The following is a 14,256-nucleotide window of genomic DNA, read 5'->3' on the forward strand; positions in this document are numbered from 1 at the left end:
CCCCATCTCCTCTCCTAGCGTGTTCTGCCCTAGACTCTGTGTCCCCCTTGCCCATCCCTGTGGCACTGCGGGGGAGGCCCTGGCCGGCCCCGGCCCTGAGGGTGTTGGGCACCGTCAGGGACCCTGAGTGGTGCAGCCTTCTCCCAAGCAGCGCACCCGGGCCCCGGCGCCTCACGGCCTAGTACGCGGCTCTTTACAGCAGGACGTGCAGCGCGCCTTTTAAAAAGTACATGTGTTGAAAATAAATGAATGCATGAATGAATGAATGAATAAATAAATAAATAGAAATAAAAAAATAAAAGTACATGTGTTAAGCGTTTCACCTCACTTAGACTGGCCTTCCAAGTGGGGCCAGAGCCCTCCTCAGGCTGGGAACCCCACGGGTAGGGCCTGGGTGGGTACTCCCCCCTATCACCAGGCTGGCAGCCCCAGGGGATGGCTTAGGGCCCCAGTTTGGGAGACCTGTGGGTAGGGCCGGGCCTTCCAGCTTTCCTCCAGACTGACAGCGCCGGGGGAGAGAGCCCCGGGAGCCGCGCGGACCCCAGACAGAGCTCCCAGAGGCGAGGCCCGACCCCTCTCCGCCCTGCGTGGGAGCCGCGACGGCGAGGCGCGCCCAGACCCGGCCCGCGCCTGCCGCTGACCCGCCCGAGCCGCCGTCGCTGTCACCGCTTGAGGGTGGTGAGCGGCTGAATCCCGCCCCCGGGAACCGAGCCCGCGCCGCTGGTCCAATGAGAGAGCTTCGCTCCGGACCCCGCCCACAGGGGGCGGAGCGAGGCCGCGCAGGCGCACGGCGCGGCCGGGCGGGCCGGCTGGCTGGGAAGATGGCGGCGGAAGCCCTGGCCGCCGCTGTGGAGCGGGCCCGAGGCGTCCGGGGTGCGCGGGCCAGGGCCGGGGCCGGGCCATGAGAGCGCCGTCCTCGCGTCCCCGAGCCGCGGAGCCCGCCCGCGCCCCTCGCCATGGCGCGGCTCGCGGATTACTTCGTGCTGGTGGCGTTCGGGCCGCACCCGCGCGGTGAGTGCCGGCGCGCGGCCGAGGGCTGAGGGCCGGGGACCGGGAGCCGGGAAGGGTCAGCCGGGGCGGCGGGGCAGCCCCAGGGTCAGCCGGGCACCTGCCGCCCTGGTTCGGGGTCCGGGGTCGGGGGTCACGGAGGGCCGACCTCTCCGAGGTGGGCAGCGCGGCGAGACGGGGCGGGCCGAGATTGCCCACCCCAGTCAGGGCAGAACCGGACCGACAGCGCCTCGGCGTCGCCCCGGAGGTGGGAGGGCCCTGGGGCGGCTCGGCCTCCCGACTCCCAGTTGGGTGGGATGGGCTCTCTCTGCCTTGGCGGACTGCCGGGCGGCTCTGCTTCCAGGGGCACGGAACGTTCACTTGCAAGCCCCTCCTCTGACCCCCAGTGCCTCTGGTCTGGAGCCTCCGGCCCCTGTGCCGTGTCTCAGGTACAGGAGGCTGGGGGGCATGCAGAAAAGGGGTGGGGTTCAGGGACTACTGCTTGAAGAGGTGGTGTTTGAGTTGGAGGAACTGTGGAGAGGAGAGAGAAGAGTGTTCCTGGCAGAGGGCCTGCCGACTTCATGCCTGCAGCCAAGCCCTGGGTGGGAGAGTGGCGTGGTGACTGGTGCCGATGGCCAGGAGGTCCGTGTCTGGGGTCAGCGCCCGTGTCTGAGAGCCCTTCAGCCCAGGGGGTAGGAGAAAGCCTGACAGTGACATCAGCAACAGCCGTGGAGACAGCGGCGTTGGGGTGTGCACTCAGCGTGCCAGGCCCTGCACAGCCCTTTGTGTGCGTGATCTCACTTCTTCCTCCCAGCAGCCCACCGAGGTTTCCCTGTCATTGCCCCCATGTGTAGAGTGCAGTCAGGGCTGAGCGGTTGAGTGCCTGGTCTGAGCCCCCAGAGGGGCTGGGACTCGCACCCAGGCTACCCCAGAGCTAAGCTGGGGTCTCAGATCCCAAACTGCAGGAGGGCACGCGTGTCATTGGGGGGGTGGGGTGGCTGTGTGGTCAGGCTGGGGCTGAACCTTGAGCCTGAGAGTGGGGTCGAGACCCCCAGTCTACCCTGCTTCTTGTCACCCCAGCTGCCTCTGTCACCATTCAGGACCCGGACTTGCACTCCTCTTTGCTTTTCTTCTTGCTGAGCCTATACCTGCTGGACTCCACACTCTCCAGACCCTCCTCATGCCCTTTCACTCAACACTCACTCCTCCTCTCCGCTCCTCCTGTCGTATCCATCCCGACACCGTCAGTCATGAGCACGTCTCTCCCTTCAGGGAGGGCATTCTTGTGGGCAAGGACCAGTTGTCCTCGTCCTGCAGTCTGCACGTGGCAGGCTCACTGTCAGTGTTGAACAGGCCCAGGGGGAGGGCCGTCTGCTCCAAGGCATGTGGGGAGGGGGCAGTGAGGAGGACATGCCAACTGCAGCAGCGGGGTGCACTGGATCCAGGGAGACGGGGCTGGCCAAGGTGCTGCCCCAGCGTGAGGGCCCCCAGGCTGCGTGCCAGGGCAGGGGCTGCATGAGCAGAGTGAGCTTGGAGGCTGAGGAGGCTGAGGGCAGGTGGGAGGCGTGCTGATGGAGGTGGCAGCTGGAGTGAACGTGAGGGAGGTGCGAGGAGGCACGGGTGGGCTCCGTGACAAGCTGGCTGGAGCCACGCGGGCGGTGGGCACCGCAGGTGTGCGTGGCCTCTGAGCGGAGCCGGCACGAAGTCACCCCGTGACTGGCGGGAGTGGCTCTCAAGATGTTCCTTCGGTAGGGCTGGGGGGCCATGGAGCCCCTAACCACTGTCTTCGGGATTGGAGCTGGTCAGCTGCTGGCTGGCTGCCCAGCCTCAGGGCCTCCCTTGGCATGGCCGGTCCATCCCTGTGAGGAGCAAGCCCACGAGCTGGAATCCCGGCTGTGGGACTGAGGGCAGAGCGAGGTGGTGGGGACGTCTGAAGCAGAGGAGCCCCGCGTGAGGCTCAGTGGTCCCTGCTTTGCCACTGGAACCTCTGTGACCTTGGACCAGTCTTTCGGCCCTCCGCACCTCACCTTCCTCATCTGGGGGTAGGGTGAGTGACACAGACCTCCCGGGCTGCCGTGAGCACAAGGTGGACATGCACACGTGGAGCTGCTCACACAGAAGGCTCCAGGAAGTGATGGGTGTCTCGTTAGTGCTGAGCAGCCAGTGTGTGGACGCCACTTGGCACAGACGGTGGGCACCTCTGCGGGAGGTGGGGACCCCTGCGTGCTGGCAGGCCTAGGACACTAGGGCAAGACATAGGGTCTTTTGGGTTCAGTGGAGGGTGTAGGAGGGGTAGAAGTGTTGTCCTTGGCCTGGATCTGGACATCCTGTCTGGAGCTTCTGGATGCAGGGCCTGGGTGCTGAGTCCCCGAGTCCTACCTGAGGAAGTATCCTGGCTTCATGGTTACTACCTGGCAGACCGCTCCAGGCAGGAGGACAGGGAGGGGGTTGGGGGTTCCCTTTCATTCATCCCAGAAGGTGTAGGCTCCTCCCTTGGTGAGTCGGGGGAGCTCCTTCACTAAGGACGTGGGTTTAGCCTGTATTGCACCCTGGCCCAGCTCTGGGGACATCATGGGGGCCAGAGAGACTACCTTGCCCGGTTCCTGGCCAGGGAGTGCCCTGATGGTGGTCAGCTGATTTTACACAGTGTGACCAGTGCCAGGGTGTGTCTTTGATCTGACCAGATGGCCGAGTGCATATCTGCCAGGGAGGAGGGGCTGGACCCCTCCTGGTGCTGGGGGTTCCACCCCCAAACATCTGAGAAGAAGACTTTCCACCCCTGGCCTGGCCTCTTTTGGTCCTGACCATGTTGAGCTGGCCACATTCCTCCGCCCCATCTACTCTCCCCACCCATATTCCTGCCCTCTCTCTGGAGCAGGTTGGGGCTGTTTGGGATGGCCTTGGCTGGCTCCCAGCCCCACCCTGGGAGCCCGAGGGTCCAAGTCCTTGGGTCAGAGCCAGTCGGGTCTGGCCGGAGAGGTTGGAGAGGTTGCAGCCCCTCTGCACATGTCCCGTGCTGTGGCCAGCTGGGAGCAGCCTGTGTGTTGAGGTTTGTGTTGAGGTGGGAGGTTGGGTTTGCAGCAGGACGGTGCCGTCCTTCCTACGGCCCGGCTGGTCTCAGGGCATGTGTGCTGGGTGTGGGGAGGGGCGGGCAGAGGAGGCTGCCATCCTCCCTCGCCTCTGCCCACAGCGCATGCTGGCCTGGGCCGGCCCAGGCGTCGGAGCCTGGCACTGGTGACGGCGTTGCCAGCAGATGACGGACGTGAGCTCTGGGTTCCCCGCCCCGGGGCTGGCTGTGGGGACACAGCTCTTGTCCCCGTCTGTGTTTCAGGGGACCTCTGTGCCCTTCCTCCTAGGGCCCCCCCGAGTCCCGCCCTGTGACGCACGGCTGTGCTGGTTGGATTAGTCCTGTCACCATGGGGTGGAGGTGTCCTCTCTCCTGTCTACCCCAAGGTGGGGCAGCTCTGGTGGGGCAGGGGACTCAGCTGCTGTAGGTCCCCTTCACGGCCTCAAGAGCTCGACTGGGTGGGGGACACTGGGAGATGTGGCAGAGCCCTACCCCCACCCCCAGGATGCAGGCCAGCAGCCAGATTGCAGCCCGGCCCCTGTGCCTTGGCACAGAGCTGAGGCATGGGCTGGGGTCTCAGAGAAGGGTGAGGGAGTCAGGACACATCCACGGTGCACCCTTCCAGGGAGGGCCGGCGAGCGCTGGTGTGCCTTGGGGCTCCAGGAGCTGCCCTACTGAGGAACCTGTTTGCCTGTGGGGTGCGAGCGGGGCTGACGGTGGGGGGAGGGTGGTGCCGCGGCTATCTGCGATCAGGAAGCCCTGATTCGGCGGGGGGCTGTGCAGCGCTGGACGCGGAGACGTGGCTTCTTGCTCGTGGAGCTCCTGTCTGGCTCAGCTGGCCAACAGGTGCACCAGGAATCCCGGAAGGCTGTGGTAGAGGGTGGGAGGTTCTTGGGGTCCCACTGCAGGCCCCAGACTTGGGCAGGGTGCAGAGAGCTGGCTAGAGGAGGTGAGGCTCTTTGGGCTGAGACCTGAGGGCCAAGTTTGGGGCCATCGTGGCCCAGAGGAGGAGCTGGCGGGGGAATGCTCACCTGCCTAGCCTAGCGCCATTCTCCCCCCCGCCCCCCCCGCCCCCCCGCCTCTGTAGGCGGCCCGGACACCTCCCGGAAGGCCTGCGCTCAGTTCTTTGGAGGGTGGAGCCCTGCACGTGGGAGTAGAGTAGACGTTCCACATGATGAATGGGGTAGGGAGGGTGGGCAGTGGCCGGTGGCCAGCCACTCTGCCCACTTCCCTGGGGGAGAGGCTGTGGAGAGCAGCCCCCGAAGGCCACCTGCCCACTGGCTTTGGGAGGGAGATGGGGCAGAGGCTACTGTCCCCATCTGCACACACCCCCCTTCCTTCCTTCTCCTCCTGCCTCGTGGCAAGAACTGGGTGAGCCCTGGGTGCCAGCCAGGGCTGAGCCCAGATGGTGGTTTGGGGCTGCACACAAGTTGGCCCTGGGGGAGGAGCCACCATTCAGGGTGAGCCAGCCTGGGCCTGTTGATGGTGCCCCTTGGGAGTGGGCCTGGAGGGACCCTGGGGGCTTCGGGGGGTGGGTGTATGTGTGTGTGTGTGTGTAGGTAGGTGAGGCACCAGCAGACACCTGTCCTCGTGAGGCACCAGCAGACACCTGTCCTCCCCCACTCTGTCTTGTCTGCCACCTCCTCTCCGTGTCAGTGGTGGGAGGGGGAGGGGAGCAGGAAGCTGAGGTTTGGTGAGGCGGAGTCACGGTCCCTCACTACCCCTGCTCCCCCAGCCAGCAGCAGCCTGCCTGCTGCTGACCTTTTAGGCCTTGCCTCCGTGATCCTGGAGGGTGGCGGGTTCCTAAGATTGCAGCCCAGCTCCTCTGCCTCTGGGGGCCTGGGGAGTGTGTGCTCTTGGGCTGCTGGGGTCCGTTTGCCAGTGCCCTTGGGTCCAGGCCTGTGCCCAGGCCCCCAGCTCGGTCTGAGGCTCCTGTGCCCACTCAGGTCACAGGTGGACCAGACAGGCTGGACGTGGGACTGCATCTCACAAGTCCTCAGAGGCTGCACACGGTGGCTTTCTGGGCCTTCCCTATCCGCCCCTGCTCTTCTGCTGGTGTGGGCAGCAGTGTTGAGGCTGGTCTGAGTGGAGGGCTGGACCTGCTTGTCGAGTGTGGGAGGTGAAGGTGGAGAGCTTTTGTCTTTCCTGCTTCAAGCTGCTGCCATGCTGGGTGGGAGCTGGGGGAAGAACAGGGACCCCCGTCCTTCCTCCACGACGCCTGGGTGAGTGCTTCCCTGACTTGACCCTCGTCATGCCTCCAGGTTTGTCTCCACAAAGGGTGGGCAAGAGGCAGGGGCCTCCAGCTAGCCCTGCCAGTGTGGACTGGACCTGGGAGCACTGCCCTGGGCATGTAGTGGGGGGAGCAGACCAGAGGGGGCTCAGCGGGCCAAGTGGTTTCGGGAGTGGAGGGGGGTCTCTGGGGAACACATGGGGGGCTAGCAGGCTGGGGGTGCAGGGACATGCCCTTCTCCCTGGTCTAGAGGACCCTCAGGGCTGCACATGGCGACCTGGTCTGTGGCTGTGTGCAAGGTGGCCTTTGCGGGCAGGGAGCAGGCCTGTGTGCCAGCATCTTCAGGGCTCAGGAGAGCCCTCCTGTCCTTCCTGCCAGCCCCACCCCTCTCTGGCTGTCTTCTGGGACCTTTGCTTGTCGCGTCTGCCTCCTGAGGCAGCGGGGACAAGCAGCAGTTTGGGGCTGTAGGCACGGGTGGTCCTTCCGCCAGCACAGGTGGCAGGTGTGAGACCTCTGCACCTCTCAGGTGGGCCCAGGGCTGGCAGGTGAGGCGGAGGCAGGGAGCAGGGCTGTGGGCCGAGTGCCTAAGCCGGGCGCTGGCTGTGGAACAGTCTGGAACAGCTCTCCCCTTGCTGGAGGGGCAGGTGCTATGCAGTTGGGCGGGCACGCTGGCATGTGGCGGGCTGGGTGTGAGTTCTGGCTGGGGGTGTTGACACAGTGGGCGGGACCCAGGAGGTGGGTAGTGGGGGTGGGAGTAGGGAGTATCCCCCCCTACTCCCCTGGGCTGGGGCTCCTGTGCCCTTTTTTTTTTTTTTTTTTTTTGAGGCTCTCACAGTTTATTTTATTTTACTTTATTTTTTAAAATTTCCAGGTCATTTAAAAAAAGTTTTCTATTGGGGTATAGTTGATTTATAATGTTGTGTTAGTTTCTGCTGTACAGCAAAGTGAACCAGTTATACATATACATACATCCACTCTTTTTTAGATTCTTTTCCCGTTAAGTTCATTATAGAGTACTGAGTAGAGATCCCTGTGTTATACAGTAGGTCCTTATTAGTTATCTGTTTTATATACAGTGGTGTGTATATGTCAGTCCCAATCTCCCAATTTATCCACCCCCCCGCCCCACCGGTAACCATAAGTTTCTTTTCTGCATCTGTGACAGGCCTCCTGTGCTCTTGGTGCCTGGCCCAGCCAGAGGCTTGCAGGGACCCCAGCCCCACAGCAGGGGCTTCTCTCCACGCCCTCTGGCGGTCCTGGGGTCTGTGGCTGCCTAGCGGCCCCTCCGCACAGGACTGTCTTGAGGGAAACCATAGGTTTGGGAGCTGGGACTGGTCTGGTGCCACGTGAGGGCCAGGACGGGTGAGATGTTTCCACTCGGACCCTCGAGGCTCCTGACCGGGTGCGGGTGTGGGAGGTGGGAGGTGCTCTGACCCCTGCTCCTGTCCTCAGGGAGTGGGGAAGGCCAGGGCCAGATCCTGCAGCGCTTCCCAGAGAAGGACTGGGAGGACAACCCGTTCCCCCAGGGCATCGAGCTGGTGAGTGCGGGCGTTCCCCCGGGGCCCGGAGCCGAGGGCTGGGGTGCTGAGACGGTGGGGGGCAGGCACCGTGAGGACCCCACTGGGTACAAGCAGACATCAGCTGCGTTGGAGAACGTGGGGCGGGGGTGCAGGCTTGGCTGGTCGGGCGCTTGGTGCCCACATCACGTCCTGTTGTCCCTCCCTCGTGGTGGTGGGGACCGTGCCCTGCGTCACAGGGTTCTCGCCCCACACAGTGAGGCCGGAGGCTCTTACTCTCCTTTGTGGGGGAGAAGGCTGAGGTCCAGGAGGCAAGGCACATGGGTCGCAGAGCAGGGTGCTGCTGGCTGCACTGGAGCCCGGCCTCCAGGCCCTGGCTGTGCAGTCCCTCGCAGGCAGGGGGCTAGAGGGAACTGACTGCTGACCCCCGTCCCCTTCCTCCCCATAGTTTTGCCAGCCCAGTGGGTGGCAGCTGTGTCCTGAGAGGAACCCGCCGACCTTCTTTGTTGCCGTCCTCACCGATATCAACTCCGAGCGGCACTACTGCGCGTGCTTGACTTTCTGGGAGCCCGTGGAGCCCACACAGGTAACCCTGCAGGGGCCGAGCCTCTGGCTGTGGCCGACTCCCTCTGTCCTGTGTGTGTCTCCCCGTGTGTGTCTGGTCCTGGTGACCCAACCCCACAGAGGCTGAAGTTTCCAGAGGGCCAGTCCTGTCTGAGTCACCTGTGTCCCGTCCGCCACCTTCCCCCCGCCACCCCCGCCCCGGGCCTCAGGAGACCTGCCTGAGAGCCTGGCACATGGAGCTTCTGTCCACAGGAAGGGCTGTGCACCGAGGACACTGCCGAGAGGGAAGAGGAGGCAGGTGAGAGAGGCCTAGTGGGACTGTCACCCGCAGCCCCTGGCCCGCCCGGCCAGCTTTTTGCTCCAAAGACGCTGGTGCTGGTGTCTCGATTGGACCATGTGGAGGTGTTCAGGGTGAGGTGGGCAGCCAGGGCACAGGGCAGGATGCGGGGTGCTCCCGCTGGCTGGGCCGTCATTCCCCGATCTGTGGTCCTTGCAGAACAGCTTGGGTCTCATCTACACCATCCATGTGGAGGGCCTGAACGTGGGCCTGGAGAACGTGGTTGGGAACCTGCTGACGTGCGTCATCCCTCTGGCCGGGGGCTCACAGGTGGGTCAGGAGGCAGCTGCTGTCCACCCACAGCCACAGGCCCCACTGGTGCCTGAGGCCACGGGGTGGGGCCTGCTAGGCATTCGGAGTCCAGCCTGGGCAGAGCGCGGCCCCGGCCTCGGACACTGTCCTGCGTCTTGGTGCCGCCGCCTGTCCCCTTTCCTTGGCCCTGCCTGTCTTGTGTCCCATGTCGCACCTGGCTCTCTACCTGGCACCCTTTGGTTCCTCTGTCCTCTCGCTCCTTGGGTGTGCCTGTCTCTGGGTGTCAGTGTTGGCTTATCTGTCCACCCCCCGTCTGTGTCCCCGCGTGTGGGTGTGTCTAACTGTGTCTCTCTGCCTGTCTGTCCCGTGCAGCTGGACTCTGTTGAGGACGGAGTGGTACGGATTCTTTGTTTCTTCTGCCCACCCAGGCCCCGTCCCCACCCCAGGTCAGAGGCCCGGAGTTTTCTCTGCAGCACTGCTTGGGCCGACAGAGGCCGGGCGTGGCCTTTCCCTTGTGCTGTGCTGCCCGTCCCGGCCAGTCCCGCCTCGGGGTCTGTCCTTCCCCCAGGCCCGCCTGAGGCTGTGAAGCTGGGGGTGACCCAGGTCTGGGTGGAGCAGCTGAGCACTGGTCCCTCTCTCTCCACAGAGAACCATCTCTTTGGGGGCTGGGGACCGGCAGGTCATCCAGACGCCACTCACCGACTCGCTGCCCATCAGCCGCTGCAGCGTGGCCCTGCTTTTCCGCCAGCTGGGTGAGTCTGGTGCCCCCAGCCCCAGCCCTTGCACAGTCCTTCCTCTCCCCTCCCGGGGCCGGTGGACAGACATCGAGGTTTTGCTGCAGGGCGGGCGCCTGCGCCCTCTAAGCCTGTCCTCCTCCTCAGGCATCACCAACGTGCTGTCTCTGTTCTGTGCGGCGCTCACGGAGCACAAGGTGCTCTTCCTGTCCCGGAGCTACCAGCGGCTCTCGGACGCCTGCCGGGGACTCCTGGCGCTGCTCTTCCCTCTCCGATACAGGTGCTTACCTTACCGCTGCCCACTGCCCCGCGGTCCCTCCGCTTGGCCCCGGCCCTCGGGCTGTCGCACTGAGCCTTGGCCTGTTGCAGTTTCACCTATGTGCCCATCCTGCCGGCGCAGCTCCTGGAGGTGCTCAGCACGCCCACACCCTTCATCATCGGAGTCAACGCTGCCTTCCAGGCAGAGGCCCAGGAGCTGGTGAGGGCCCTGCTTTGTGTCTGCCTCGCTGCTCCAGGCTGGGCCGACCCCAGGCCCCGCTGACCGGCCCGCGGCTCCCTGACCTCTCGCTCCCTTTGGTCCACAGCTGGATGTGATTGTTGCTGATCTTGATGGCGGGACGGTGACTGTGCCCGAGTGTGTGCACATTCCACCCCTGCCAGAGCCACTGCAGAGCCAGACGCACAGCATTCTGAGCATGGTGAGGCAGGACCAGGGGCCTTGGGGAGGCTGGTGCCTCGGGCAGGCTGGGGTGGAGTCACTTGGTGGCCAGAGGAACCCAGAGCCTGGGGCTCGTGTGCAGCTGACCCTGCTCCCCGCTGCTTCCACAGGTCCTGGATCCAGAGCTGGAGCTGGCAGATCTTGCCTTCCCTCCACCTACGACGTCCACTTCCTCCCTGAAGATGCAGGTGGGGGTCGCTACCCCTCTGGGGGCCCAGGCCCACCCGGTGCTGAGCGCTCCTCCAGGGGGTCGCCAGGGCCGCGTGGGGTGGGTGTGAGCCTCGGAGGGTCCTGCACAGGAGTGGCCGTCGGCGCCGAGTCTTAGAGGAGGCACTGTGGCTTGTGTGGAGGAAGGTTGGAGGGTCAGGAGGGCGAGGTGCCTGGAAGGCTCAGGGCCTGGCACTCACCTGCCCTCACGTATGCCCCAGGATAAGGAGCTGCGCGCCGTCTTTCTGCGGCTCTTTGCTCAGCTCCTGCAAGGCTACCGCTGGTGTCTGCACATGGTCCGCATCCACCCGGAGCCTGTCATCCGCTTCCATAAGGTGGGCGTCAGGCGGGGGCGGGGGCGGGCAGAAGGTGAGTGCCCGAGGGGCTGACTTTTTTGTGCACCGCAGGCAGCCTTCCTGGGCCAGCGTGGGCTGGTGGAGGATGATTTCCTGATGAAGGTGTTGGAGGGCATGGCCTTTGCAGGCTTTGTGTCGGAGCGCGGGGTCCCCTACCGCCCTACGGACCTATTTGACGAGGTGCACCCTGACCCCACCTGGGAGGAGCCGCCATCACCCCCCTCCCTGCCCCAGCCAGCCCGCCTGACCCTGCTTCCTCCCCCAGCTGGTAGCCCACGAGGTGGCGCGGATGCGGGCGGATGAGAACCACCCCCAGCGTGTCCTGCGTCATGTCAAGGAACTGGCAGAGCAGCTCTACAAGAACGTAAGGCAGGCGGCACGAGGGGGCGGGCTGGCCAGGTGAGGTCCCTGTGCTGCCCTGGCCCGGGCTGCTCGCCCATCCTGCCTGTGTCCCCCCCCAGGAGAACCCGTACCCTGCCGTGGCTATGCACAAGGTGCAGAGGCCAGGGGAGGCCAGCCACCTGCGGCGGGCGCCCCGGCCCTTCCCCCAGCTAGACGAGGGCACGGTGCAGTGGATCGTGGATCAGGCCACAGCCAAGTTGCAGGGCGCACCCCCGGCCGTGAAGGCCGAGAAGAGGACCACCGTGCCCTCAGGGCCCCCCATGAGTGCGTAACCGGGAGGGGGAGCCTAAGTGTGGCCGAGGGTGGACGTGAGGTCAGAGGTAAGCACGTTCTCTGCTCCCCAGCCGCCATACTGGAGCGGACCAGTGGGCTCCACGGCAACAGCGCGCGCCGGCTGGAGGTGGTCCGGAACTGCATCTCCTACGTGTTCGAGGGGAAGATGCTTGAGGCCAAGAAGGTGAGGGTAACCCGGGCACAGGGAGCCCTGTGGGCTCTGGATGGGGGCGGCCTGGGCCAGGGCAGCGGCTCTCAGAGGAGCCCTGGCCCTCGTCCTCCTGCAGGGGGCTGGAGGGCGCTGGGCTGGCGAGAAGGGCAGGTGGACGCCAGGTCCGCCTCAGAACAGCTGGGGGCAGCCTGCTGGGGAGGCTCAGCGGGAGGAATTTACTTCAACTTGTAGTCATCAGAACGCTCTGAAAGTTCCTACTGTTAAGTTTCTTCTTTATCTCTCACAAAAACTAGTGTAGACTCACACGTGTGTTTTGTTTTACTTGCAGAAAGTGGAGTTCATTTAGCATTCTGCCCTCTGTGATGTCCACTGACACTTTGGGTCTCTCAGGACAGCCAGTTTGAGTCTGTCTTGTGTTTCACAGCTGCGTGGTTCTCTGTGAAGCACCTAGTTCTTAAACCAGCCCTTTATCGGGTTCCTGGTTGTTTCACAGTGTGCGGTAGTGTCAACAGGACAAGTGCAGCCCTTCCTGTGGCCCGCCCAGTGCTGAGCTGGCTGCGGGCTCTGCGTTAGGCTTGTGCGTTCTAGGCGCTGGGGCCCTGGCTGGCCATGGGGCCTCGCTCAGAGCGCTGGCAGTGTCGTGAGCTTCGCGTGGGGAGGGCTGGCTCAACTAGAGCGTTGGTCTCTTTTGGGCAGTGAAGCCCCAAGTCTGGGCACACCTGACCGGATGGCTTCCGGTCTCCTCTGTGCTGAGAGCCTGGGCTCTGGCCCCCACGTCTGGGCCAGGCCTTCCCTGTGCCTCAGGGCACGGTTGGGTCCACATAGGCTCGTGCCCTCATCCCTTTGTTTCCCTGTCCGCAGCTGCTTCCGGCTGTGCTGAGGGCCCTGAAGGGGCGTGCGGCCCGCCGCTGCCTTGCCCAGGAGCTGCACCTGCACGTGCAGCAGAACCGGGCGGTCCTTGACCACCAGCAGTTCGACTTCGTGGTCCGCATGATGAACTGCTGTCTGCAGGTGAGGCCGGGCCTCACACCCTGCTGGCGCCGTGGCCACAGGGTGGGGCCGGGCAGGGGTTGCCCGGCCTGCCCATAAGGGTGCACCTTCTGGTGGAGCCGACAACTGGGGAGACCCCAGTCTGCCGGTGAGGGTGGCGTGGGGAGAATCCTTGTTGGAGGCTGGTGCAGGGGTCTCCTGCCCTCAACCTCCGAGCAGCCCTGGGGAACTGGTGCAGACGGTTCAGGGACTGACGGGAGGTGCTGCTCTGTCGGCGGTGCTGGTGGGGGTGTGAATGGCGCGGGCCCGGGATCCGACGCCCCCGGCCCTACCGCAGGACTGCACCTCCCTGGATGAGCACGGCATCGCAGCTGCTCTGCTGCCCCTGGTCACTGCCTTCTGCCGGGTGAGTGCTGGGGCGGACAGAGTCTCCCCAACCCCCTCCCGGCTGCACCCGCTGACTCCCTCTTGGCTTCTGCAGAAGCTGAGCCCAGGGGTGACGCAGTTTGCGTACAGCTGCGTGCAGGAGCACATAGTGTGGAGCACGCCGCAGTTCTGGGAGGCCATGTTCTACGGGGATGTGCAGACCCACATCCGGGCCCTCTACCTGGAGCCTGCCGAGGACCGAGACCCCTCCCAGGTGTGTGGGGACTCCCTGGGCCCGCGGGGTGGGGCTGGCCTGGCTCTGGCTCACCCGCGGCCCCTGGGGCAGGTTGGGGAGGCACCCGCACAGGCGGACGAGCGCTCTGCCCTGGACGTGGCCTCTGAGCAGAGGCGCCTGTGGCCCACGCTGAGCCGCGAGAAGCAGCAGGAGCTGGTGCAGAAGGAGGAGAGCACCGTGTTCAGCCAGGCCATCCACTATGCCAACCGCATGAGCTACCTGCTCCTGCCCCTGGACGGCAGCAAGAGCCGGCTGCTCCGGGAGCGCGCAGGGCTGGGTGACCTGGAGAGCGCCAGCAACAGCCTGGTCACCAACAGGTGCGGTGTGGCCTGGGGGCGGGACCTGAGCGGGACAGGCCTTGGGTTGGGTGGCCTGTGCCCACCGTGCCCCTCCCCGGCCCAGCATGGCAGGCAGCGTGGCGGAGAGCTATGACACAGAGAGCGGCTTCGAGGACGCAGAGACCTGTGACGTGCCCGGGGCCGTGGTCCGCTTCATCAACCGCTTCGTGGACAAGGTCTGCACAGAGAGTGGGGTCACCAGCGACCACCTCAAGGGGCTGCATGTCATGGTGCCAGGTATGGGGTCTGGGCCTGGAAACACTCCCCTTGGATGGGTGGGCGCAGGCCAGGGCATCAGAACTGCTCTCCCCCAGACATCGTCCAGATGCACATCGAGACCCTGGAGGCCGTGCAGAGAGAGAGCAAGAGGCTGCCCCCCATCCAGAAGGTGAGTAGGGGCCGGGGCTGGCGGGCACTAGGACTGCGCTATGTCTGAGGCGCCGCTCCTGTC

At 64.9% G+C, this 14,256-nt stretch overlaps 1 protein-coding gene across 4 annotated transcripts in view; it reads left to right on the top strand.

Annotated features, from left to right (window-relative positions):
* Window positions 1–794: 794 nt before the first annotated feature.
* SBF1 (SET binding factor 1) overlaps window positions 795–14,256 on the top strand; it is a 28,962-nt gene continuing 15,500 nt past the window's right edge. For 2 of the 4 annotated variants that reach the window (XM_057557067.1, XM_057557069.1), the window contains exons 1-21: window positions 795–1,011; window positions 7,737–7,822; window positions 8,250–8,387; window positions 8,618–8,776; window positions 8,862–8,972; window positions 9,601–9,706; window positions 9,836–9,968; window positions 10,058–10,166; window positions 10,273–10,386; window positions 10,517–10,594; window positions 10,835–10,948; window positions 11,021–11,149; window positions 11,235–11,333; window positions 11,431–11,635; window positions 11,716–11,828; window positions 12,678–12,827; window positions 13,144–13,212; window positions 13,288–13,446; window positions 13,519–13,784; window positions 13,870–14,042; window positions 14,120–14,193. In XM_057557067.1, the coding sequence (XP_057413050.1) occupies window positions 957–1,011; window positions 7,737–7,822; window positions 8,250–8,387; window positions 8,618–8,776; window positions 8,862–8,972; window positions 9,601–9,706; window positions 9,836–9,968; window positions 10,058–10,166; window positions 10,273–10,386; window positions 10,517–10,594; window positions 10,835–10,948; window positions 11,021–11,149; window positions 11,235–11,333; window positions 11,431–11,635; window positions 11,716–11,828; window positions 12,678–12,827; window positions 13,144–13,212; window positions 13,288–13,446; window positions 13,519–13,784; window positions 13,870–14,042; window positions 14,120–14,193 (2,640 nt within the window). In that variant the 5' untranslated portion in view covers window positions 795–956. Of the gene's footprint in view, window positions 1,012–7,736; window positions 7,823–8,249; window positions 8,388–8,617; window positions 8,777–8,861; window positions 8,973–9,600; window positions 9,707–9,835; window positions 9,969–10,057; window positions 10,167–10,272; window positions 10,387–10,516; window positions 10,595–10,834; window positions 10,949–11,020; window positions 11,150–11,234; window positions 11,334–11,430; window positions 11,636–11,715; window positions 11,829–12,677; window positions 12,828–13,143; window positions 13,213–13,287; window positions 13,785–13,869; window positions 14,043–14,119; window positions 14,194–14,256 lie in introns of all 4 variants that reach the window. The other 2 variants (XM_057557068.1, XM_057557066.1) reach the window with 1 other exon arrangement.

This window comes from Balaenoptera acutorostrata, chromosome 11 (genome assembly GCF_949987535.1).
Source record: "Balaenoptera acutorostrata chromosome 11, mBalAcu1.1, whole genome shotgun sequence".
Classification (NCBI taxonomy): Eukaryota; Metazoa; Chordata; class Mammalia; order Artiodactyla; family Balaenopteridae; genus Balaenoptera; species Balaenoptera acutorostrata.